This window comes from Terrapene carolina, unplaced genomic scaffold (genome assembly GCF_002925995.2).
Source record: "Terrapene carolina triunguis isolate 2854851 unplaced genomic scaffold, T_m_triunguis-2.0 Scaffold131, whole genome shotgun sequence".
Taxonomy (NCBI): Eukaryota; Metazoa; Chordata; order Testudines; family Emydidae; genus Terrapene; species Terrapene triunguis.
The window spans coordinates 26,491,569-26,515,786 of NW_020664482.1; the positions used below are offsets into that span (position 1 = coordinate 26,491,569).

Consider the following 24,218-nt stretch of genomic DNA (forward strand, 5'->3'; position numbering starts at 1 on the left):
CAAACATATCCCCCCCTCCAACTCCTCATCCCCCAGGCAGCTTCCTTTATTTGGGAACTTGAAATATAGTAACCCTATGAGAGCAGGGTGAAAAAATAAGAATTGACTAAAAGACTGGAGGCGCAGAGTTTCCCCCCAAGATGTGTCCCACTGGCACATGACACACCCAGACAGAGGCACCTGACAAAAGAATAACAGAGAAATGGGACTTGGGCAGTCGTAGAGGTTTCTTTAACTCTCTACCCTGGGGGAATCTTTTTTGTTGTTTATATTGTTGTAGACATACTTGCTGACAGGTATTTTGAAATAAATTACCAAAATAACAAACTGGCATGACTATATTGAGTTATTATGACAAAATATGCAGAATTTTAAAATATTGTGTACAGCATTAATTAATTAATTTTTTGGCACGGAATTCCCTAGAAGTTACACTAGGAGACATGGAATCCAGACTCAGCTCTGCCACTGGCTCGCTATATAACCTTGGACAAGTCAATTAAAATGAGAGGACCCTGTGTAAAGTATGACTACTGTTATAAAACAAAAGACTCTTTCTCAAAAAGTTGTTTGGAAAATTAAATACAACAACAACATGTCATACTGGAAAAAGCCCAGAATACATGCTTACCTGTCACCATTGTTACAGAACTGAACTGCAACTACTTTGTCCTAAAAACAAACAAACAAATAGAGCAGAAAGCATTTTGTAAGTCTGGAATTCTTTTTAGTGTTTTTAAACTAGTCAAATTGGATCTTATAGAATTTCAGAATACAGAAGTAAAAATATTTGGAGTTAAATTTCCAGAAACAAATATTACTAGACATTATGATCTATGTATACCATTAGTAAGTAGTAGTTAGTTATTGTACTGCCCTTGGAGCAGCCTGGGAAGGAAACTGGCTTAGGAAATCACAATCTCCCTACTAAACTCCCACCTGTTCTTGTGAGGGGGCGTGCTGCAAAAGATGCATATTTGTCACAGCACACACTCCCAGATGTGTTGATATAGCTATACTGCCATGAGCATGAGGTGGAATCAAGGCTGGGAGCCTGTATATTTTATGAACTCACAATAACTGGGGAATTGCTAGGACCAGAGCCTTTCTCAGCTACTGAGGCCCAGTGAGTGCCAACTCCCACGGAGGTTGGGGAAAACTGTATTTTAGTTCAAAACCATAATGGTTGCTGATGTTTTTGGACCGATTATTTCAGGATCTGAGATCAATTTATTCCTCAAATTTCAACCATATTCCCATTTTTGAATTGTTCAGATATCGACACATTATTACAAATTTGTTCACTATTCATATTTCTGATTACTATTTCATGCAAACAAGTGTCAGCTTATGGATTGCTCACATAACATGTTGGCCATGTGCCTTTCTTATTCACTATTCCTGACAGCTTATTTTAATCATATGGTTTTGATTCTGTTCCCTGACTGGATGACTATAATTTAAAAGAAAAATAATAATGAAGATTTATCCTGAACAAGTCCGTGATGTTTCATCCTTTCAGGAATATGCTGACAGCAGTTTGCAGTGTTAGGAGGAGCAAGGTTGGGGCTATAAAGCAGCCAGCAGTAACCATATAGAGAACATGTGATGTTAACATGCGCTGTTCAACCACTAAGCGCACTGCCAGGGCTCAATATCAAATGGGTATTAAGAAATGTTCTAATGCTGGGTTTAGCAATTTCCATTTTTTTCTATCAGCCTTCATCGAAATTCATTAGTTATAACAAAAGCCACTGAGACTCATAACTTCGTTAAAGACAGACTGATATTTAAAACATTTTTCAAAAAATGCTGTTTGTTAAAACATGAAATAAAAAAGGACTCTCGTTAACCGTTTTCTTTCAAAATGAAACCACACTTGTATGCTCTGTTTGATTTCACACCCTAAAACCAGAACACTTGTTCTCTCTCATTACAGGCATTTCTGATCTATATCAATATTAAAGTCAGATACTTAAAAATAAAATGAAGGGGTGAGGGTGTAGTCAGGTAGTTGAGGCACTACCGTAGGAGGTCCAGTTTTGGTTTTCTGCTTCGCCACTGACCTCCCGTGTGACCTTGGGCAGGTCACTTTGCCTTTCTGTGCCTCAGTTCCCCATCTGTAAGATGGGAATAATAGAATCATAGAACAGAATCACAGGACTGGAACAGACCTCGAGAGATCTTCTAATCCAGTCCCCGGCAGGACTAAGTATTATCATCCCTGGCAGGTGTTTGTTCAATAGCACTTCCCTACCTCATAAGTTTGTTATAAAGATAAATATATTAAAGATTGTCATGTGCTCAGATACTAAGGTACTTAAACGGCCCCCCATCACCAAAGACAGACAGAAAATTAGTCCAACAGGATTTACAAGACCAAACCTAAATACCCAGGGTGAGTTAAAAATGGAAAGAGATTTAATTTCTCTTTCAGCTCTTACCGTATGGGACTCTAACTCAGCAATTTTCTCTGGCGATTCCGAGCCCAAATAATATATTCTTATCACATGGTCAGTGCTACCTGTTGCAATGAACATGCCACCTGAGAAAGACAGTATTTTCTGTGAGAAGAAAAGCCACTAAAGGAACTAAAAACTTTGTGAGCATGGTGTTACTGCTAGAGCATAATTCACAGTTTTAAATTGAGGATTTTCAGTGGAATTAAACTTGTTCATAAACATTTAATCTTGGTTTAAATGTTTCCCTGATCTGCACCTTCTGAGACCATTTACACTTCAATGTATCTCCTTACTGCTAAAGAAGGGTTGAAATTACTGGACCTGTTACTGAACAAACAAGGATAACATTTCAAAATACAGCATTCAGTTACAGCAAGTCTACCGCAGTTTTATCAGCCAGACCAATACACAGAAATAAAAGGCAAAGAATGGTTTGCAAATCTCTAGGCCCAAATTCAGTAAAACACTTAGGACTTAAGCAAATTCTTATTGAAGTGACTTCACATGCTTGTTGAATCAGGGCCTGACAGCGTAAACTATTTTCCTGTAATGACTGTTCTCCGATGACAGTGTCACACAGAGAGTCATTATTCAGTACGGGACGCCTGACTTGTGATAGTGAAAGTGCTCTAGTGATTTCTGAAATCCTAACTTTCATGGGGGGAAATGGCACTGTTAGTGTGTACCTGAAACAGGCTAGCAATTTCAGATAAAGATAATTACAGGTAAATGATTTTGTTTCACTCTGTAGGTAAGTACCACAATAAGATATCTTCTCTCTTGCAGGCTACGAGGCTGGATCAAAACAGGGAAACAGACTATATATCTTGAAAGACACAGCGTGACACGAAAACATACGTTACCACAAAAAAATGGCCCTGTGACTGAAGTGTTATTGAACCAAGTCCCTGACACTTTGGGATTAGTTTTGTTACTTATAATCTACAATATCATCTATGTTACATGACAAACTATTACACACAAAAAATGTCAAAAGAACATTATTCAGGATGCAAAGTCAAGGATCCAAAAGTTAGGAAATGCCCAAATTAAGGAGGCCTGTACAACTTTAATTCAGCACCTTGAGCATCTGCATGATGACACAGTCTAATTAACTAAATCATATACTTTTCCCCCCAGATTTGGCCCAATTTCGGCAGATTTTCACAGGCATAGCAAAAGGAACAGCTCTGACACAGAGGCCACACCCCTGCTAAATTTCAAGTCTGTGCTCCAAAGTATGGAGGGGCATGAAAGAGCTTTTCAACAAAAACGTCACCAGAATTTTTTTTACACGGGCAAAATACTGTATTTTCCCCCAGTCTCATTCTCAGAAACAGATTAACTATGTTGGCTGAAATTTAAAAACACCTAAGGACAGAAAATTTAAAGTTTAGCAAAGTTATAAGCAACAGAAAAATAAAATAGGATTTTATAATGGGAAGTGTCAGACTACCATAATAGTAGGCAGTGCTCCCAGCTCTGCCTATGATATCTATTATAGGGAACACACGTGATCTTTTCAATATCAAATTGTTTTCTATCCAATTTTAAGTTCATAGAATGTTCTTTAAAAGTATAAAGATTTTAAAAAGGGAAAGGAAGGTAAAAAAAAAATATATTTTCTTTTGAACCACAAAATGTTGGACAAAGCCATGAACACAACAGTGGCAGGAAATACAGGCTGAGAACAACATGACTTCCCAGTTTGGAAACAGATCTTATATAAAAAAAAATAAAGTTAGAAAACCCTGGACCCTAATCCAGGAATGAGTTAGAGTTTGACTCAGAGTTTTATAACAGTACCAATGTCACCGACAGGATCTAAACAGTAATTCCTTTACATTATACTGCAATAAAGAGTTTAATATTAAGATAAATTTAAAAGGATATGCAGCTTCTTTTCTACCAGCCACCATGCTGAAGCAAAATTCCCTCTGAAGTCAATAGGAGGGATTTCTAAATATGGACTTTGTGATTTGACCATATGAAAAATTAATGCTTCCCAATTATAGATTTCCCCACTTTCCACATGAGGGCAAAATTAACCTAATCATCTTTCCTACTGAAGAATTAGCCAATTTAAATGTACAAATTGCCACTGAATATTTAATTTAAATCACTTTGTTTCCCCCCAAAAATCTCAAATCATTAGCAAGCTTTCTTCTATAGACTATCAATATATTCCCAGATATATTGTCTTCATTATTTTTCAGTAGCTACAGAGAACCAGAGATTGTTTTAAAGCTAACCTTCATTTTTTTTTTTTTTTACTTTCAAACACACACACACACACACACACACACACACACACACACACACACACAAAGTAAAACTGAAGTGCTATTTCTTGACTTCTATACATACCGGAGCTGAAAGATGAACAAGATATCTGAACCCCAGGCCTGGATCTCTCAGCAAATTTCACAGGGCGATCCCTAAATGCAAGAAAATAACATGACAATTTTAATTTTATGACCTTATCTTCATGTCCCCTAAGACAAGCAGTATCAGAGTAACTCCGTGGTTAAAATTAAGGTCAGTGTTTCCATTTTAAGTTCTTTTATTACAGAATTTGTAACTTGAAGTTTGCCATCAGCTAGATACCCTTAAAATCAGTTTAATAAAAAAGTAACTCATGCTCTCTACTTTTGAGAGTTAAAAAACTCTCAACTTTTTAAAATTTCTTTGTTTATATTCAACAAGCCAAACACTTAAAATAGAAACTGACAAGCCACCAGCCTGTAACATGTCATCAAACCCACACTTTTTAGGGATGAAATTCTGTCTAAAGAGGTGTACATCCCCAATTAAAGTTAATGGCATTTGCATTCCTGCACATTTTAAAGAAGAATTTGGGCCTAAACATACAGGCCTTGGGCCTAAAAGTGAGGAAAACATCCCACAACTATTGCTTGCAAAGCATAGAGCAAAGAACTCAGGGACCAATCCTTTGCAGCCCTGTGGAAGTCACAGCACACGAGGAGAAAGCACAACCCCTAAGATAGCTGCAAAGGCTTATGTGACCCACCCACGCCGCTTCTCAGACTCCACACTGTCCCATAGACCAGTATGGCAATCAGGCACTGGGGAATGGCATCAAGGACACACTTGCAGATTGAGTTCTTCATTGAAAGCATCATGCCAACCAGGCAAAGGAATAAACAGCAAGGGAAACTGCTCTCTTTTCATTGATCTACCCCAAAAAGAACGCACACCTTTTCTCTACACACATCTCACTGCCCCCTCTCTGGTTCCACTCGCTTCAACACTTTCTAAAATAAGTTAAAATAAATTGCTTCTTTAACTGAATGATTATAAACACCAAAATAAGCTTACTTAAATTTAATTGTATTGGCATGCCACTGCCAGAAACAGATTGCTCCATCAGCACCAGTAGAAGTGAGGTATCGGGTTATTCCTTTTCTTGCTGGAGAAAACTAAAAATACAGTTATGGCAGTTAAATAAGCTGACTTCCCTGCCCTCTTAAATACAGGTATCTTATGGAAAGAATCTACTTGCCACTGACAGTATGAACTTTCTCTGAGTGTATACAAAGACTAACACACAGAATCTAAGCTTTCATAAAAATCAAACAAAGGAAGTGGAGCATGTGTATGTTTTGAGTAGCGAAGGCACTCACTCTGCCATGCAGAAGCTAGGAGGCTGGGAGACGGTGAGTAGCCTAGACCTTCCTTTCTTACAGGACAAGATGAGAGAATGCTCCTCTTTTCCAGCAGCTGAGTTTTATCTGACACACATTAGCAGAGACTGATAGAAAACTGGACACTGGATCCAGTATGATCCAGGATAGCACCCTGGCAGGAATTTGAGCACCCTCCCACTTCCCAGCAGGTTGGTTTTTTTGTTTTGTTTTTTTTGGGGGGGGGATAGGGGGAATGGTACTTTTTACCAGGGTGTCACCCTGTGGCCACGGGTTTGTCTTTGGTGACACAGTCTGGATAGGAAGTTTAATGCTCTTGCAACTAAGTATCTCGTAAATTGCTTAAGCTCTGCTTATAAACAATAAAACTAATTTAAAACAGCATACTTTCTTTACAGAAATTGTGAACTTGTATAAGAATGTCACAGAAAGCTATTACAACCAGTTTTTGCATTCTGTACATGTATATAAATCTCCAAAGAAGCTACACATTTTATGATTCATTATAATATGGTGAAAAAAGTCAAATATTTTAAATGAAAACCATTAACTCGGAAGTAAAACTGACTTTCCTTGGACACAGAGTGCTGAATCATCCAACAGTTACTGAATAAACTCCTGAATGAATTCTAGTTTTCAAATTATGTGTTCATATGTATGTGCTCCTTTCAACATCCACCTACATGAAATTGTATCAGTGTAAATTAGTTGTTTCCATTTATAACCCAGTAGCATAAGGCTCAGTCTGCACTGTGCCTCCTCCCATATTAGGGAACTGTGTTTGAACTTGGTTTAAACACGGTGCCAACTACAACAATGTAACATGATTTCATCAGCTATTACAGACTACACTGCCACTATAGAATGGAACTGCTAGTAACGTAACGGAGGATGTAACAGCGTAAGTACTACTAGAGCAGTTTGCACACAGTGACCATGCTATTTCAGTTTTGCCCCTTATCCACACTTGCATGTGCCACACCATTGCAGTTATACTGCCCTCTGTCTACATATGCCACAGTTTCCAGCACAGCTTCCTGAAGTTCAGATTAAGATATATGCAAATCAAATGCAAGTGATCTGCAATAAAAAGCTTTTAGCAAACAGATATTTTTTGAAAAAGTAAAGCGTCCATTCAGTCATAGCCCTCTGTGCAGACTGCCAAAAGGGTGACAGTTGTGATGACAGCCTTTAGATACCTGATCACTAGGAACTACACCAATCAATGGATTTTACACAAGCCACAGAAAAGTGGTTACATGGCAACAACTTTAGGTCACTCTCAAGCTGAGGCAGATCTGAACTGCCGACTTAGATGTGAAAGAGGTCTGCTTCCCATTGTTACTCCACACCCTTCCCCACCATTTAAAAAGACCACTTGGGAATCTGGAGCAAGTATTATCCCTTACCTGTATGGACGTAATGGAAGCTGAATGGCCCTGCAGCACTGCAACTGGTGCACAGGTTCGAAGACACCATACTCTGACTACCTTATCACAGCTGCCTGCAGCCAGCAATGTGTTTTCATAGTTAACAGCCATGTCAGAAATTTCAGCTGAGTGTCCTCGCAACGTTGAGAGCAGACGACCGTCATCTGTAGCCCAAATTTTCACCAAGCAATCATCTGAGCCCTAATATTACACAAACACAAAGATTAGGCAAAGACATTTCCATATATTTTAGACAGATGAGAATCCAAAACAAAACACAACAGGCGCTGGGCCATGACTGCAAGAAATGACTACAAGAGGGCTCCAACGAACATATGAGTCTAAGCTCGTGGATGCCTTTGCAGGATCAGGACTTTAAATATTTCTTAAAGTGACAAAAATATCTGAACATGGAATACAAAGGGAAGACTACTAATGTTAATATTACCTTCTGCAATATGATCAGGTCAGCAATAACTGAGGTACATATAGGACATATATTTTCAACTCATTTTATTCTATATAATAAAATCATATACACATCACATTTGTGGAAATGATCCGTATTTGATAGACTAAAGACCCACATGAAGTTTCAGAGCTACGTAATAAATACATTTGTCTAAGGGGATCTCTGATCAATAATCCATCCCTACCAGGATTTATTATTCTAACATTCCAACCTTTGAGCCGTTTCGTACACCTTCAATATTTTTAAATGAAACTTCAAATGTGGAATTTCTCCAACCAAATTACACCAACCAAGGTCTTGGGATAAGACTCAGTCCTGATAGTTTTTCGATACACAACAATGTCATGGAACACCTACAGTTTACACTGACTAGCTGGAGCAACGGTCATTCAGCTCTTCTGTAAACAGGACCAACAATATTGCACACACCTCCAAACAGTAGAAAAAGAGCTTCAAACACGTAAAAGAGGATATTCCAGCACCCAGTTCTAGTTCTGATAGAAGTTGTGGACTTTAAAATCATGACATTTTAATATACAGAAAAGCATTTAAAGTTGGGAGGTGGTTTTTGTTTGGTTGGTTTTAAAATGGTTCTCTGGCTCTCCCTGAATTGAGTATAATTGGACTAGTAATAACGGAGGCACCAAGATTTAGAGATGCAATGATACGAAAAAACCACGCCACAATATGATGTTTTAAAAACTCTTTTAAAGAGATTAATATAGGTTAGTGTTGTGTGCTACAAAAGGTTTTATGACAACACAACATTCTCATGGCCTCACCATCCAGGAATGACATAGCCATCCCATTCTCATGCCAATGAAGCCTTTATCCAAACCACATCACCCCATATGACACATTTTACACATACACACTTCAAAATAATGGCCCAAATGCAGTCTTAGCATAAGCAGGTGTAGTTCCATGAAAGCTAATGGAGAAAAAGCTGCTCATCAGGACTGAATTTGGTCATTAAGGTAGTGTGAATAGGATTTCTCTTCTTTTTCATCCTTCTGACATGTAAGTACAGTGAATCCCAGGTAAACTGAATTTGTTAAACACCTTTTTACCCAGATTAAACAAATACCATTACATGTTATATTGACTACAAGACTTGATTTTTTTTTTTTGAGTGTAAAAACACCCTGTAATAGAAACTGTAACACAACCAACAGGGCTCAACAGAGTTTATGGCCCTGTACACCACTCAGATACCATAATCTAGACCAGGGGTCGGCAACGCTCGCCAGGGTAAGCACCCTGGCGGGCCGGGCCAGTTTTATTTACCTGCTGACGCGGCAGGTTCGGCCGATCGCAGCCCCCACTGGCCGCGGTTCGCCGTCCCGGGCCAATGGGGGCGGCAGGAAGCCGCGGCCAGCACATCGCTCGCCCGCGCCACTTCTCGCCGCCCCCATTGGCCCGGGACGGCGAGCCGCGTGCTGAACGTTGCCGACCCCTGATCTAGACACTAATACCCATCAAAAAAGTCCCCTGGTATAGGGGAATTCTCTGCTGGGCATTACTGTTTTGGATCCAGGTTGGCTCTGCCTCCCCAAAGCTCTGCTCAGCACAGGAGAGAATCTTGCCAGTACATTTTTAAAAGTGTAACCCAATATGCTAGCACAATTGAATATAATGTGAAGTGTAATGGGGATTTACATTTAATTCCATTTAAGTGAATAAAATTTCAGAGATAAATGTGTTACATGACTGCATGTAATTGTTGCTGGGAATACAGGCATAAAAGAGAAAAAAGATTAAAATAAAAACAGAAGGGTTTGTATTGATAACGTATATGTTTTTTCTATAGTGGGGAAAAAAGCTGCCTTTGAACATGGAAGTACAATAAAAACCTCACAAATTCAGATTTACAACTGCAAGATAAACTGTGAATTAGCAACTCTTGTGGATTAGTAAGTGAATACACACAATAAAAGGCAAGGAATAACATCACAAAATATATTTTGTTCACTTATTTTGACAGCTGCAGTTTAGTTTTATTTTTTATATTTCATAGTATGCTAATAAATGTATGAGTAGTTTTTATTTTTTAAGAAGTAGATAATCTTAATAATGAAACTTTAGTAATAAGAGACCTCACTACAGCATCTGCTATCTAGTTTTTAATAAGAGATAAGGGAAAGACTGCCAGTTTTTCAAAGCGTGTAGCTTAGCAAAATGCAGGCTAGTGAGGGACTTCTGTGGACGGTTTAAAAACAAACCAGACTCACTCAAGTAAGACACACCTGAAGTATTTCCAAACCCCAGAATATCACAGGAATCTGGCACCACTGAGCAAGAAAGCTTATAAACATAACACATATTTATTGATACAAGCCACAGAGCTTTGAGCTGTAAACAACTCTCCTATAGTTCTATGTGGGGAAGTGGATAGTTGACCAATAGTTTCAGTTGCCTATCCACTGATGCGGTGAGCTGTTCTAAAAAATACAAAAAGACAAAACAAGTATACTACACAGACTCTGCGCTTGGGAAGGTGGAAATTCTGGAAGAGGTAGTGCAGAAAGAGTTGAATTTCTAAGCCTTTCATAACCTTTGTTTTTATTTCTTCCTGGATGACAAGTTCATTCTTTTAAGCCAGGAAGAGCTGTTTAGGGCATCAAGAGAAAAAAAAAATAATAAAAACAAACATTCAGTGATCCAAGATATTACAATTTTTAAACTCACTGTGAAAATTCGTCTCCCACTGCGGTCAAATGCTACACAATATACAGATGATAAGTGCCCCAGAATCCTCTTGTGCATCTTCATATGTTGGTAGTTGGATGATGGGAACAAATGGTTGAAGCGTCCATATCCAGTTAATTGCTTGGCAGAAATTATATTTACTGGAAAAAAAATACATAATCATCTCCTAAGACCTTGTTTGGCCTGGGTTTTAATTTAAATATATCACATTTAGTAGGAAAGTATGATTCTACAGCTTTTTAAGACTGACTCTCCCATTTCTTACATATATCTGTACATCATCTAGTATTATGGAACCCCAATCCTGATTGAGGCTTCCAAGGGTTATGCCAATGCAAATAATAAGAACAACAGCTCGCACTGGCAAAAATTAAGGAAAAAAAATAAAAATAAAGTCAGTGTCTTTTTAATCAGACCACGGGGGGGTGGGGGGGAAGAAGGGGGCTGCAGACCATAACTACAATCCTTTCTATGCTTCTCATATTTAACCATCCTTCTAAGAAACAGCTTAGTTGTGTTATTAAGCAAAAATTAATCATATAGAAATAGCAAAGAGAAACAAGAATGAACAAAATCAAACCCAGATAAATGAAAAGTGGAGAACTGGAAGGAGGAACTTAAGATAAATTTTTAGTTGTATCACCACCATTGGCTTTCTGAGAAGAATAAGAAAGAGTCAATGGTAAAAAATGAAGCATCTGTGTTTAACGCTGTAGGCAAGTCAACATGTAATTCATCAATAAAAATGAACAACACTAAAGCAACAAACACAGGGAGAATTTCCCAACCCTTAACTTACATTCTGTAGATAAGAGAAAAATTCCTGAAGATCAACAAAGAGTGCAAAAGTGATCTTTGTACATGTGCAAACGGGAGCACTTACAATGTCTCTTGCACATTTTAAGAAGCTACCACCTTGAAGCAGAATGGATGCTCCTATTTTTAATTTTTAAAATTACCACATTCAATAAATTGCTTTTAACATAAACACTAAAACAGTAGCAAGAAGTAATTTTCAAAGTGGGTGCCGTTATTTAAAAATAAGGTATGATTTGATGTAATTGAAGTACGTGATGGAGAATAAAAGAATATGGTGATAGAGAATACTACGATTACCCTCTGAACGGGCTTGGGCTACTTTTCACAAGTGAAAAGAGCTACCTCCAGGACCCAATAAAAGGGTTTCTCCACATACATTCCCCACAGCCTACAGAGAAGGAGCACAGGGCCATTTTCCAGATGGAATCTCTGTTGCTCAGTTTCCTTAAGTGACTTGAAAAAAGAAAAAAGAAAAAAAAAAGACGACATGGGAAATCTGTGGTACAACTGAGAACATAGCCCTGATCTAAGAGGCATTAGCCCCACAGCCTATCCCCTAGATCAGTGGTTCTCAACCAGAGGTACACGTACCCCTGGGGATATTCAGAGATCTTTCAGGGGATACATCCAATTCATCAGGATATTTGCCTAGTTTTACAACAGGCGACATAAAAAGCATTAGTAAAGTCAGTACAAACTAAAATTTCATATAGACAATGACTTGTTTATACTGCTTCATATACTATACACTGAAATGTAGGTATAATATTTATATTCCAATTGATTTATTTTATAATTATATGGTAAAAATGAGAAAGCAAGCAATTTTTCAGTAATAGTGTGCTGCAACACGTTTGTATTTTTATGTCTGATTTTGTGAGCAAGTTGTTATTTAAATACGTTGAAACTTGAGGTATGCAAGACAAATCAGACACCTGAAAGGGGTACAGTAGTCTGGAAAGGTTGGGAGCCACTGCCCTTGATCAGGGCCTCTCACACAAAATTACTTAAAATCTTTTTTTTTAGACCAACTAATAACACTTTGGTAGAGTACCGCAAGTTCTATGTACATAAAATGCTAAATAAATAAAAAGCACTATTATTAGGCTTCCCCCCGCAGATGAGGTAACTAAGGAACAAGAGGGTGAGTGACTTGGCTGGGAAGCACTGTGGCCTAATAGAACAGGCACTGGCTGTAGAATCAAACAGTGATCAGAGTTCCAATCCTGGGTTTGGTGCTTTATTTGCTATTGTTTTCAGTATATTTTCTAAACCAACATTCAGGACCCCATACTCAATTGGTGTCTATCAGCATAGGCAAACTTATACCAGCTAAAGGTCTGGTTATCACAGCATCGATAGGGTTTTCTTGTGCATACATGGCTAATGGCTTTGTAAAGAGCTCCCAACAGGACGCTGTGGCCAAAAGGATGCATAAACAGGTGAATCTCAAGTAGAAGTAGAGAGGTTATTTTACCCCTGTATTTGGTAATGGTGTGACTACTGCTAGAATACTATATCCAGTTCTGGTGTTCACAATTCAAGAATGATGTGGATAAATTGGAGAGGGTTCAGAGAACAGCCATGAAAATAATTAAATGATTAGAAAACGTGCCTTATAGTGACAGACTCAAGGAGCTTGGGTGGGGGGGGGGAGGACTTGATTATAGTCTATAAGTATTTACAGATGGAGTAAATATTTGACAAATGGGTTTTCAAACTAGCAGAGAAAGGCATAACACGATCCCATGGCTGGAAGTTAAAGCTAGAACAAAAATCAGATTGGAAATAAGACACACACATTTTTAACAGTGACTTTAATTAACCATTGGAACAAATTTACCAAGGGCTGAGGTGAATTCGCCATCACTGACAATTTTTAAAATCAAGATTGTATGTTCTTCTAAAAGATATGCTCTACTAATTATTTTGGGGGAGTTTAAGGCCTGTATTATATAGGAGGTCAGACTAGATGATCACAGCGGTCCCTTCCAGCCTTGGAATCTATGGTCTACAATGCAATTAAAGACCCATGGCTGGCCTGTATCAGCTGGCTTATGCTAAGGGGCTGTTTAATTGCCGTGTAGCTGTTCGGGTGCAGGCTAGAGCCTGAGCTCTAGGACACTGCAAGGTGGGAGGCTGCCAGAGCCAAAGCCCAAATGTCTACACTGCAATGAAACCTCCCCTTAACGTGAGCCCTATGAGCCTGCGTCAGCTGGCATGAGCCAGCCGTGGGTTTTTAATTGCAGCGTAGACATATCCTATGAATTTAAGCTTATCTTATCAACTGAACGTTGAAGGACGAAGGTCTCCTCTGTAGCCACTATTAGCACCTCTCACTCCTTTAGTTTAATAATCTGGTGAACTGTTTGTCCCATTTATAATTTGTTTTTAATTTTATCATCCTTTAGCTACATACACAAAAGATTATGAAGGATTTTTATGAAACCTGGGGGTGTGTGTGGAGGGGACACATCATTTCAGAAGCCAATTAAGGTTGCCAACTGACTAGTTGGTCCAATAAAAGATATTCCTCACCCACCTTGTCTCGCTATACGTTCTGGGACCAACACAGCTACAACAACACTGCATACAACAATATATATACACACCTATCACATCATTTACAAATCCCAAGCACATAGAAGCAAGGTAATAAAGATAAACTGCCCAGACAACAAAAACATTGTTTTCAAGTATAAAGAAATATTTATTTCATATCAGACACAATTTTTTTCCAGATGAGTAGTGTTTGACATTAGTAATGAAAAATGGTATTCATTTTATTTCAGAGTTATCTATAGTAAGTGCACATTACACACAGTGATCAGCCTCAAATACAAGTCCACAATATAAGTAACATAATTTTACCGTCCATCAACTTTCACTTTTCCTATTAAAATGTATATTCAACTTTCTTCTCGGGAAACAGTTAGTACTATGACAAAATATTAACTGATATTTTCCATTTAACTGTCCCTGAGAACATTGTGTTTATTATGTAGGCAGTGTAAGAATTATGTCCTTAACTATTTGTGTATCTTTTTTCCCCATTACAGTAGTGCATAGAGGTTCTATTGCGCTAGGTTCTGTACATACATAGGAAGGGCTTGCCTACACACAGTTTTTGTACTATTTTAACTAGATCAGTTTCTAAACCTATATAGTCAAAGCAGTACAACCCCCTAGTGTGGACACAGTCATAACAGTATAAAGGTGTAGTCCTTTAACTTCGACCACTCTTACTTGCTTTTCAGTGCTTGGGTTTTGTAAATGATACAATAGGCAACAACGTATTTGCCCTTCAGCAATTTCAAACAGTTTTGCACCAGAGTTTTGTTTTTGGAACATAAATGTTTAAAAGATTTAAGAGTAGCATGAACCAGGAAGGTTCACATACATGTCAAAATATGCTAAAAAACTATCTTCCCTGTACTACAAATTCCACAACCCTTTTCTCACCGTGTTATTAATTTTAAAATTAAATACACCAGAAACCCTATTTTAAGAAAAGTAGTACATGGTTTATTTTGTTAGGCTAAAATTTTCAAAAGCATCTATGTGACTTATTTTGAAAATGTTAGCACCATCCCCTCCTCTCCTCCACATTTACTATATACAACATCAGGGACATTTTCAAAAACACAAAAAGCAGTGAGGTGCTGAACTCCAGCTGAAAGTCAATGGCAATCTGGCATCTATCTCCACGCTTATAATCCTAGGTTTATTCTCAGGTTTGCAATTGGCTCACACCTTGACCACGTGAAAGCCCCTTTAACTTCTCTCTGCGTCCACTTCCTCCATGTGTAAAATGGAGATACTATTACTTCCCTACTTTAAGTGGATAATTATAAAACTTAAATATATTCATGTTTGTAGAGTACTTGGATATCTTTGAATAGAAAGTGCTAAAGAAATATCAAGTATTATTGTACCATTAAGCAAAAAGAAGATGGTTAGCAAATTTGAAGCGTTCGCACACTGGATTCCCATTTTTTTTAAAAAGCAGCCAATATTAACACACACATACCACACACACAAAAATTAGGCTGCGATTGGTTTTCTATATTCTTATATTTCAGTGAATTACTGCTTTCAGATAAATTGCAAACAAAAATATGCAATCCCAGCTCTCACATCTTTCAGTGGAAGATTAAAACAAGTTTAGATATAACAAGGAATTGCACGCATGCGCAAACACAAACTCTCCAAAAGCCTTTCTGAAGGCTGGTTCCTTTAGTACAATGATGTTATTGTGCTCATAATGCCTAAAACTTTAAAACTGGGATTCCCACACAGAGAATTAGCAACATGCCAGCCCTAAGAAATTTTAGCAACATATTTCACTAGTTGCTTTACTTCATGCTACATTGGGCATAACAGCAGCCAAATAGTCTATCTGACCACAATTATTTTCTCCTGGGAGGACCTTTTTAAACTGTATTTCCATGTAGCAACCCCCTCATAGGATGGGCTCTCTCTAACTGCAGATGGCATGATGGACAGAACATAAGCACATCCAGTTCACCCTTTAAACAAAAACAAAAACAAAACAAAACAAAAAAAGTGCTTCCTTAGAGTGTTCTTCTTGGGCAAGAGCTTAATTTCTAGCTGCTTAAATGATTCATCACTTAGACATATAGGTGCCAGCAAATCTTCTTGTTATTTACTGCCATTTGCAGCCATAATATTAATTTACACATTGGGATCCATGCTCCCAAAAATATCAATTGTTTGATGCCTGAGTTATTCTCCCCTCAGGAAGGAGAGGATTCTTCTCTCAGAGAAGGAATCCAGAATGCATCTTCCCTTGTGCATGAAGCTTGTAGATCCATGGAGAATTTATACTCCAACTCATAGATGTTGGGACATCCCAAGGGGAAGCCAACCCATCTGTTGAATGTCCTAGCTCTCCTCTCCCACCCAAAGGCAGCACAGCTAGCTCTATGGCTGTGCAGACACTGAATTCCCTGATCCACAGGGTATATTAACCCTCCTCACCTTATCAAGGAACAGCATTAACTTTGGATGAACCTTCCATCTGAAAAATCTGCCTATAAACTAGAGGAGCATGCTTTAGGTGTGGCTGTTCTCCTGCTTTTCCCTGACAGCTAGCTCCACCCCCTCAATGCATAGATACACACACACACACTCTTACATTACTCCAATTCCCAGACAAAAATACGTAGAGTCCAAGCCATGAACACACGTTAGTAACTTAAGTGTAAAATTCCCAACAAGCATGTTATTTAAATAAAACACAATTAAAAAAAAAAATACACACCCAAGAAATTGAGAGTTAACGGCTGAAACACAAAAATCTGAAAACAGAGAAACAGTTGCTCAATTGTATAAACGCTTGAACTACTTTAGATCCCTTCCTTATGGGTGGAGAACTGAAAACGTGAGCCACAGAACATGAATGCCAATGTCAGCACCATATATACATGTCTCCAATACTAGGTGTGGTGCTTTGTCACCACATTAATATTTGTTCTTTTCATGTAAGCACTGTAATTTCATAATCTGGGCATATGGAGTTGTATATGGAGACATGAAACCTGCATGGCTAGCTAGCACAATCAGAAGGCCTGATTTAGCAAGGAGACTAGGAACAACACATACAAGGGAATTGGGCTATGAGTTGGGGAATAATTGCCTTCAGTACATTATTTGTATAGTGAAATATTTATAAAATATTTTTGTGGACTGTGCATATGGCCAAAAAAAGGAGCTGAACTTGGCACAGCTACTGTAAGAATAGAGCATTGTAGCCTTCGTAGTCATTGATTTGACAAAGTTCTTTTTTTATGGATAGGTAGTTTCCCCAGACACATCCTCCTCCTGTCCCAAAGAGTTTCCTAACACACTCAGTCTGTGTAGAAGCACACAACTGCACTGCATACCAGTACACTTACTGCATTTCCTCCCCAAGCTCTCCTAGTTGTAGGTTGAGTGTTTGTTGGAGGGGGAAGAAATGATGATCATTCCCAACCTTACCTCACTCCCCACAAATCCCCTGACCTGGAGGGAAAGGATCTAGGTGCTGTGCAGCACACAACCTAAGGATGAGGAGATACCATGAGCAGTCCAATAGAAGTAGGATCATATCGGTTAGTAAGTTTTTGCATACTCAAGTCCTTAGTTAAGTTACTACTGAAGTCAATATTACTCACTGAGGGGAAAATATAAGCATGAAGTAAAGCAACTAGTGAACCTGCTATTTCTGCCCTTTGCTTATTTATCTATCTTCAAGTGTAAATCATTTGTATGCACAACCACAATAATTTCATAAACAAACCAAACAATTATGTGCCTATGTTACTGGAAAAATGACACTTAAAGCAACATTAGGCTTCAGAATTAACTTATTATTTAAAAGATCTGTGAAGTACCCCAGTTCACTTTGAGCTGTTTCCCGCTGTCTAAGACAGAAATACATGAGTTCACATTTGGAAGGCTCTCTTCTCAAGCATACCCACTAGAATTTTTATGTATATAAAAATAAAAAATAGGGGGATGTGGAGGGAAAGGGGAATTTGTTAATTTTAAGATGAAATGTTTATTCTGCAGCATCTCCACCTGTCACAGCGGCAATCAGGAGTTTAACATTTCTGGTTTAAATATTAACCTGCTTGTTTACCAGAATTCAACCCATTCTACAAAGCATGTAACACTGACACTTATCTTGCCTTCTAAGCAACAAGATTTTTAACTATTTAAATATTAAGAATGGCAGATTACTCAATGAATGCTCCGAGAACAGCATTATAAGTTTGCTTGGTACTTAACAAACATACAATAAGACATCTTTAAAAACCTTACAGCCTATCATACCCAAGACAACCTATTATATACAAGGGGAGACTTCGGACAACAGTTCAGAAATGGAAGGAGTAGGAATTGTTGTGAAATCATATCCCAAAGTGACCATATAGTTCAACTATAACCAAGTTTTAGGGAGTGTGTTTTTTACATATACCTGTACACTAAGTTTCCTGTCTCCCCTAACTGCAGTTATGCATACATATGGAAAGCAGAAAAGACCCTTTAAGTTGTAACCATACATATTAATATTTATACAATAAATGAAAATGTACATAGCAGCTGCTTCTACCATCACAGTTTTATCTTGGTGGGTTCAGAAGTGACAAGAGATGAAGCAGTAAGGATGCAAAGAATTATTAACCATAAAAAACAGAAAACTATTCTGCTCTTTACCATCGTAAAGTCATTTTACAACTGTTATGTCACAGAGGTAACATATAGCTCTTTCACATAACAGCCATGAAAAAAACAGATCAAACTTTTGAGCCTAACTATAATTAACGAATGGTAATACAAATTATCCAAAACAAGCTGCATTTTGATTGGCTGAATCACCTAATTAAGGTTGTGATCCAGAATCCTTTACATATGTATAACTTCTATTTCCATCAATAAGAGTTGTATGTTAATGATTAAGATCAGACCATTAACAGTCCATTAACACAACTGTTGCTTTATCATTACTAGGCTAGTTTAAAAGAATAAATGGAGAGAAGTAATCATGTAATACAAAGCCATAATCCCTTTGTGACCTCTAACTATCAGGATCACACGAGTTATTAGCCAACAGAAGGAAAATTTACAAGTGTTACATTGTTGCATATTATTTGTCAGGATATTAGAGAGACAAGGCGGTGAGGTGATATCTTGTATTGGACCAACTTCTGTTGGTGAGAGAGAAGCTTTTGAGTTTACACAGAGCTCTTCTTCAAGTGTAAACTCGAAAGCATCTCTCTCTCTCCCACCAACAGAGGTTGGTCCAATACAAGATATCACCTCACTGCCTTGTCTCATTATTACTACTATTCTGTCATTCTGTTACTTATGTAACACACATCTTGTGCAGAGTGACACTGACGGGGTCTCGGTCACAATGCTGAACCAAGTACGTTGTGTTAGTTTCATTCCCAGCAAATGTTGATTTTAGGAAATAAAGGAGGAAAAAGGTTGAGACTGAGACCAGAAACACAAAAAATGGAATGGGGACAGTAGGAACAAAAAATAAGCATCCTCAACATGAAGAAGAAAATCAAAATAATCCCAGATGGGAGGGTCCTAGCTTTGGACCCTAGCTTTGGGTAGAGGATAGAGAAACCCATTAAGAAGGTGAAGGGGAAAATTTCCAAAAAGGCTAAGGCAGGGATAGCAGGAAGAAAGAGACAAAAAAGAAAAAACTCATTTTTTTTTTGGATATTTTAAATTAACAGCAATAATTGGACTGGATGCTAAAGAAACTTAGAAAATCTTCCCTGTTTCATTTGTCAACTTGCTCTATTTGAGAGACGTGAGGGTGACAGCAAACAGATTCCTCAGTAGACAACAAAAAAGTGTGCATGTGTGTGCCCATCTGAAAAATAAAATAATAAAATAACAAAGAAGGTGTACGCAGAGGGCAGCTGCTTGTCCCCCGGCAAGCCATCGAGTTGGTTTCTTTGCTGTAACAATGGCTAGTTTAAGTTTTAGCCCTTGTCTACAGGACAGAGGTTTTTTTTCCAGCACAGACTAACGGTGAATGTAAATCCATGTAGTTATATCACAATAAGAGTGTCCACATTAGGGTTTGTATTGGTATAAGCATTCCTTTTGTTATTTTAGTTTATTTTAAATCACTTGGGAAGGTGTTTGTACTAAACCAACAAAAGGAATGTTTATATCAGAATAAAAGCATCTTTACCCGGGGGGGGGGGGGGGGGGAGAGAAATATACCAATATAACTATAGCTGTATACCTAATAAAGCACTCTGATGTAGAAAAGGGCTTAAACAGTTCAATGCTTACATGTCTTATAGTTATGGTGGGAATCACCAGTTGGTGCTATTATACATAGTCTTACAAGTTATTTTTCCTTAACATGTGTGCACTGTTCAGACTGACACAATGCGCTTGGGTTCTTAGTTTTGTGATTCAATTTCTTTTTGAGGGAGCTGTGACAAGCAGTTCGCTCTGTCTTAATCTCTCTAATCAATCCTTGAGGCAGAAGTGTTCCCCAAGAACCAAGCACTGGTGTTTTGGCTGAGATTCCTGGAAGAAGGAATTGCCTGTATGCTGTTTCTGACCAACTCTGTTGAAAAGACTGTCATATATAGGTTAAATAAACAAGAACATATCCAGATTTCATATCACTGATTTCTCCTCCAAAGGGATGCTAACAAGTCAGGCTCTGACATCCACCACCACTTGGCAGAGGGGCAATAATATAATTTATGTATATACAGGCATGCGCGCATGCACACACAGATTTAAAAATGAGAAAGCAAGAGAGCATATGAAAAAAAGACTTATGGAAGAAGCAAAACACTTGTAGAATAAATTAAAAGCTTTGGGGATGAGTTCATCTTGAAACTCATCAAAAAATGTAAATGAAAACCTAAAGTAGCATCTGGATTAATAACAAAAGTTTCAATTGAAAAAGCTAATAAAGATACGAATAAAATTCAAAACACTTTATATTTTAATGGGATATTACTTACCCACATTTGGTGGCTTCCCATAATTTACAGGTAGTTCGGGAGGTCGGCCTCTGTGAAGAGCTGCAAATGCAGATCCCTTCCATAGCGTATGCCTGCAGTCTAGATCAATGAAATTAACAGTTGATCAAAAAAAATAAAAAAGCTGCAGAGGTGGGTTCTGCATTCAACTGACTTATTTGTCCAAATACTGATAACGCCAAAAACTCAGCAGTCCCTGACTTTCTAGTATGCTCTGGCTACAGAGAATCACAGTTTTCATAAAATGCAGCTGAATCATTATAAAGAGTCAGATTTCAGACAAACTAATGATGATGAACCTCTGATTTGTATTTACTATGTGATAAAGTCTTAGAAACATTTTCAAATTCTCTCTTTATTTACTTGGCTTTTCAGGTTTAGAAAGTCTAAATTTGATGGGGCGGGGGGAACTGCAAGAGTGTAGGAGTACATGTAATTACCAGTGTAATAACAACATTTAATAAACTTCACATGAGGAAGGAACCCTAAAAATTAAAAATCTCAACTTTTCATCTTAATTTGCATTAAGAAAGTCCCGGTGTATTATACATTTGGGAGACAGTACACACAAATACTTTATACTTGGGATGGGAGTGAGTAAGATTTTTGTTTTAATAAATCTGGTTTCCTTTAATTGGTGGTAATGTGCTTTCCACATTCTCTCTCTTTTAAAACATTGTTTTTAAAATTAAGGCCATTTTCTTTTAAGGTTCGCCAGCTACTTTGCTGCCAGTTGGCCTCAGACAGCCTTCCCTCTAATGGAAACAATAGTGCATTTTCTGAGCCTTCTCAAAGTGCCTCGGAAATCAGAGCTGGGCATTTTCCATTAGTGGCCATCTGGAAGGAGAGAAATGATCTTCTATGATGAGGAAGAGCTGTGGAGCAGAAGGCTAATGCCACTGACGGATGGACTCATGCATCACCATTGAATCTATGAACACGGAGTGTCCAAATCCAGGCAGAACCCTGATGGAATATTTAAGTACAACCCAAATTCTACTATAGCTTTCTCTTATTGTATTACTTATATATAGAAGTGCAACTTAACCTTTCTAGAACAAAGGTGTGAGCTCTCTATTTTCTTTCACTATCTAGACTACTCAAGTGCAACTTTAAAAGATCCATAAAAGTGTCATTCTGGAAAGAACAACTACTTCTTAGAACAAAGATATTGTTTACCCACCAAGTGGAACAAGGCCAATATACTTTCTCTATACAGAAAGTCAAATACATACAAATTCATCACATTGATCTTCAAGTTATCCTATATCTCTGACTGACTCATCTGAGCTCTGCCCAGTAATCATCTGCCCTGGGATTTATTCTAACATTTAAACTGGAATAGGGGTTTGCAAACAGCCATTGTTTTTTGTTTGTTTTATCAATCTGCCACAGAAATGTTTTCTTCTTCTCCCTATAAGTATGGAATTTCTCCATCACATTACACCTGCCAAGGGCCCACGTCAGGCAAGATTAAGCCCTGGTCTTGCGGCAGCTTTTCTGTACCTAAAAATGGCACAATTTTAAAGTGATACCCCATGGTTTAGCAGGGCTCCCCTCAGGCACAACATCCAAATGAAAGAGGAGACTCCCAGCTTCCCAGTGGGACCCAGCACTCCCTTATAGGAACAGATGCAGCTCTTCAAGTTTTATGACATTTTTAGATATAAGAAAAAGGTATTACATGTTATTTTTACAGCTGTCTTACATTTATTCATTTCTTCTCCTTCTAAGTGTTACACAGTTACATTCAAAGTAAAGTATCTAGCAATGTACATTCAAAACTAAGTACCTAGTTTTACATGATCAGGGATATTAAACACTGTTTCAGCAACATCTTTTAAAATAACTGAATATTTCTAAAATAATTTTTCTGTACCACATATGCATAGAGAGACTAAAAGCTGGTATGGAATAAAGGTTTTATGGACACTTGCTTGGGATGACCTGCATAGTGCTGAGTGGCAATGTGTATCCTCTCCCAAGAAAAGCTCTCTCTCATAGGTTATTGTATGTTGAACTATAGCACCTTAAATTTACAAGTATATGGTGGGGTTTGGATGCTGAGTTTGGGTTTATGGTTTGGGTTTTTTCACGACATATTAAAGTAACCTAAAGTCTGGGATATAATTAACAAATTGCTGGCAACATCTCAAAACTCCCATTCTTCAGGATAACAATAGCTGATGGCTTACAAGCAAAGCAATGGCCCCTATGTCCAGTTTGGATATTGCACACATCCCTCTTCTACACCTCCTACCAACTTTAGGCTATGTCTACACTACAGACCTTACAGTGGCACAGATGTACTGCTGCAGCTGCACTCCTACAAGATCTCCCATTTAAGCCGCTTTACGACAACATAGTGCTGTCTACACTGGTGCTTTTGTTGGTGAAACTTATGTCGGTTGGGAGGATGTTTTTTTCCACACCCCTGACCGACAAAAGTGCTACTGTAGACATAGCCTCAGGCCAGTGCGCCTTTTGCAGGTGCTGTTTAGGGGCAATGGGTTTTTTGCAACATTGTACTGTCAGAACTCCAAGTGTAAACACAGCTATATTGGTATAAAAAGGCTTTTGCCAGTAGAGCATATTTTGCTTCTAGAACCAACATAAGCCTCATCAGTGAATGCACTTTTTTGCCAGTATAAGCTGCATCTACACTTGGAGGGTTTGCCATTATAGCTATACTGTACCAGCAAACCTTTTCTAGTGTAATCCTGGCCTTACAGAAGGCCCAACTTTCTCCTAGTGGTTGTGTTTTAGCAATTCTGTAACTAGAACGTAGAAACTGACCATGGAAAGTAGCATGAGGAGTGCTCACACAAGTATGCAAACGCCTCAGACACCAAACTTAAAAGATACTTTGCATTAAATATTAATCATTCTTAACTGTTTAAATTAGTTGTGATTACGTGGACTTTAAATCTTACCTTTTGCTGCCCTTAGCAAAGATTGCCGTCCTACACCTAGTAAAGTCTGCACTCCAAGAACACTCTGTGGGATCTCTTTGTCTAAGAGGGGTCCAATTCTCTCACAGATTTTCAGAAGATAGTCTGGAGGGATGTGTGTATTGGCTGCCACCTAAACACATGAAACACCACACACCATTTTTATTTTTCCTT

General features: G+C 38.1%; 1 protein-coding gene across 1 annotated transcript in view; it reads right to left on the bottom strand.

Moving 5' to 3' along the window:
* BRWD3 (bromodomain and WD repeat domain containing 3) overlaps window positions 1-24,218 on the bottom strand; it is an 87,640-nt gene that overhangs the window by 54,855 nt on the left and 8,567 nt on the right. The window contains exons 5-12 of the mRNA XM_026652936.1: window positions 24,027-24,177; window positions 21,076-21,174; window positions 10,718-10,878; window positions 7,537-7,758; window positions 5,802-5,902; window positions 4,830-4,900; window positions 2,445-2,545; window positions 632-672 (exon numbers count right to left, since the gene is read on the bottom strand). Of these exons, the coding sequence (XP_026508721.1) occupies window positions 632-672; window positions 2,445-2,545; window positions 4,830-4,900; window positions 5,802-5,902; window positions 7,537-7,758; window positions 10,718-10,878; window positions 21,076-21,174; window positions 24,027-24,177 (947 nt within the window). The remainder of the gene's footprint in view (window positions 1-631; window positions 673-2,444; window positions 2,546-4,829; window positions 4,901-5,801; window positions 5,903-7,536; window positions 7,759-10,717; window positions 10,879-21,075; window positions 21,175-24,026; window positions 24,178-24,218) is intronic.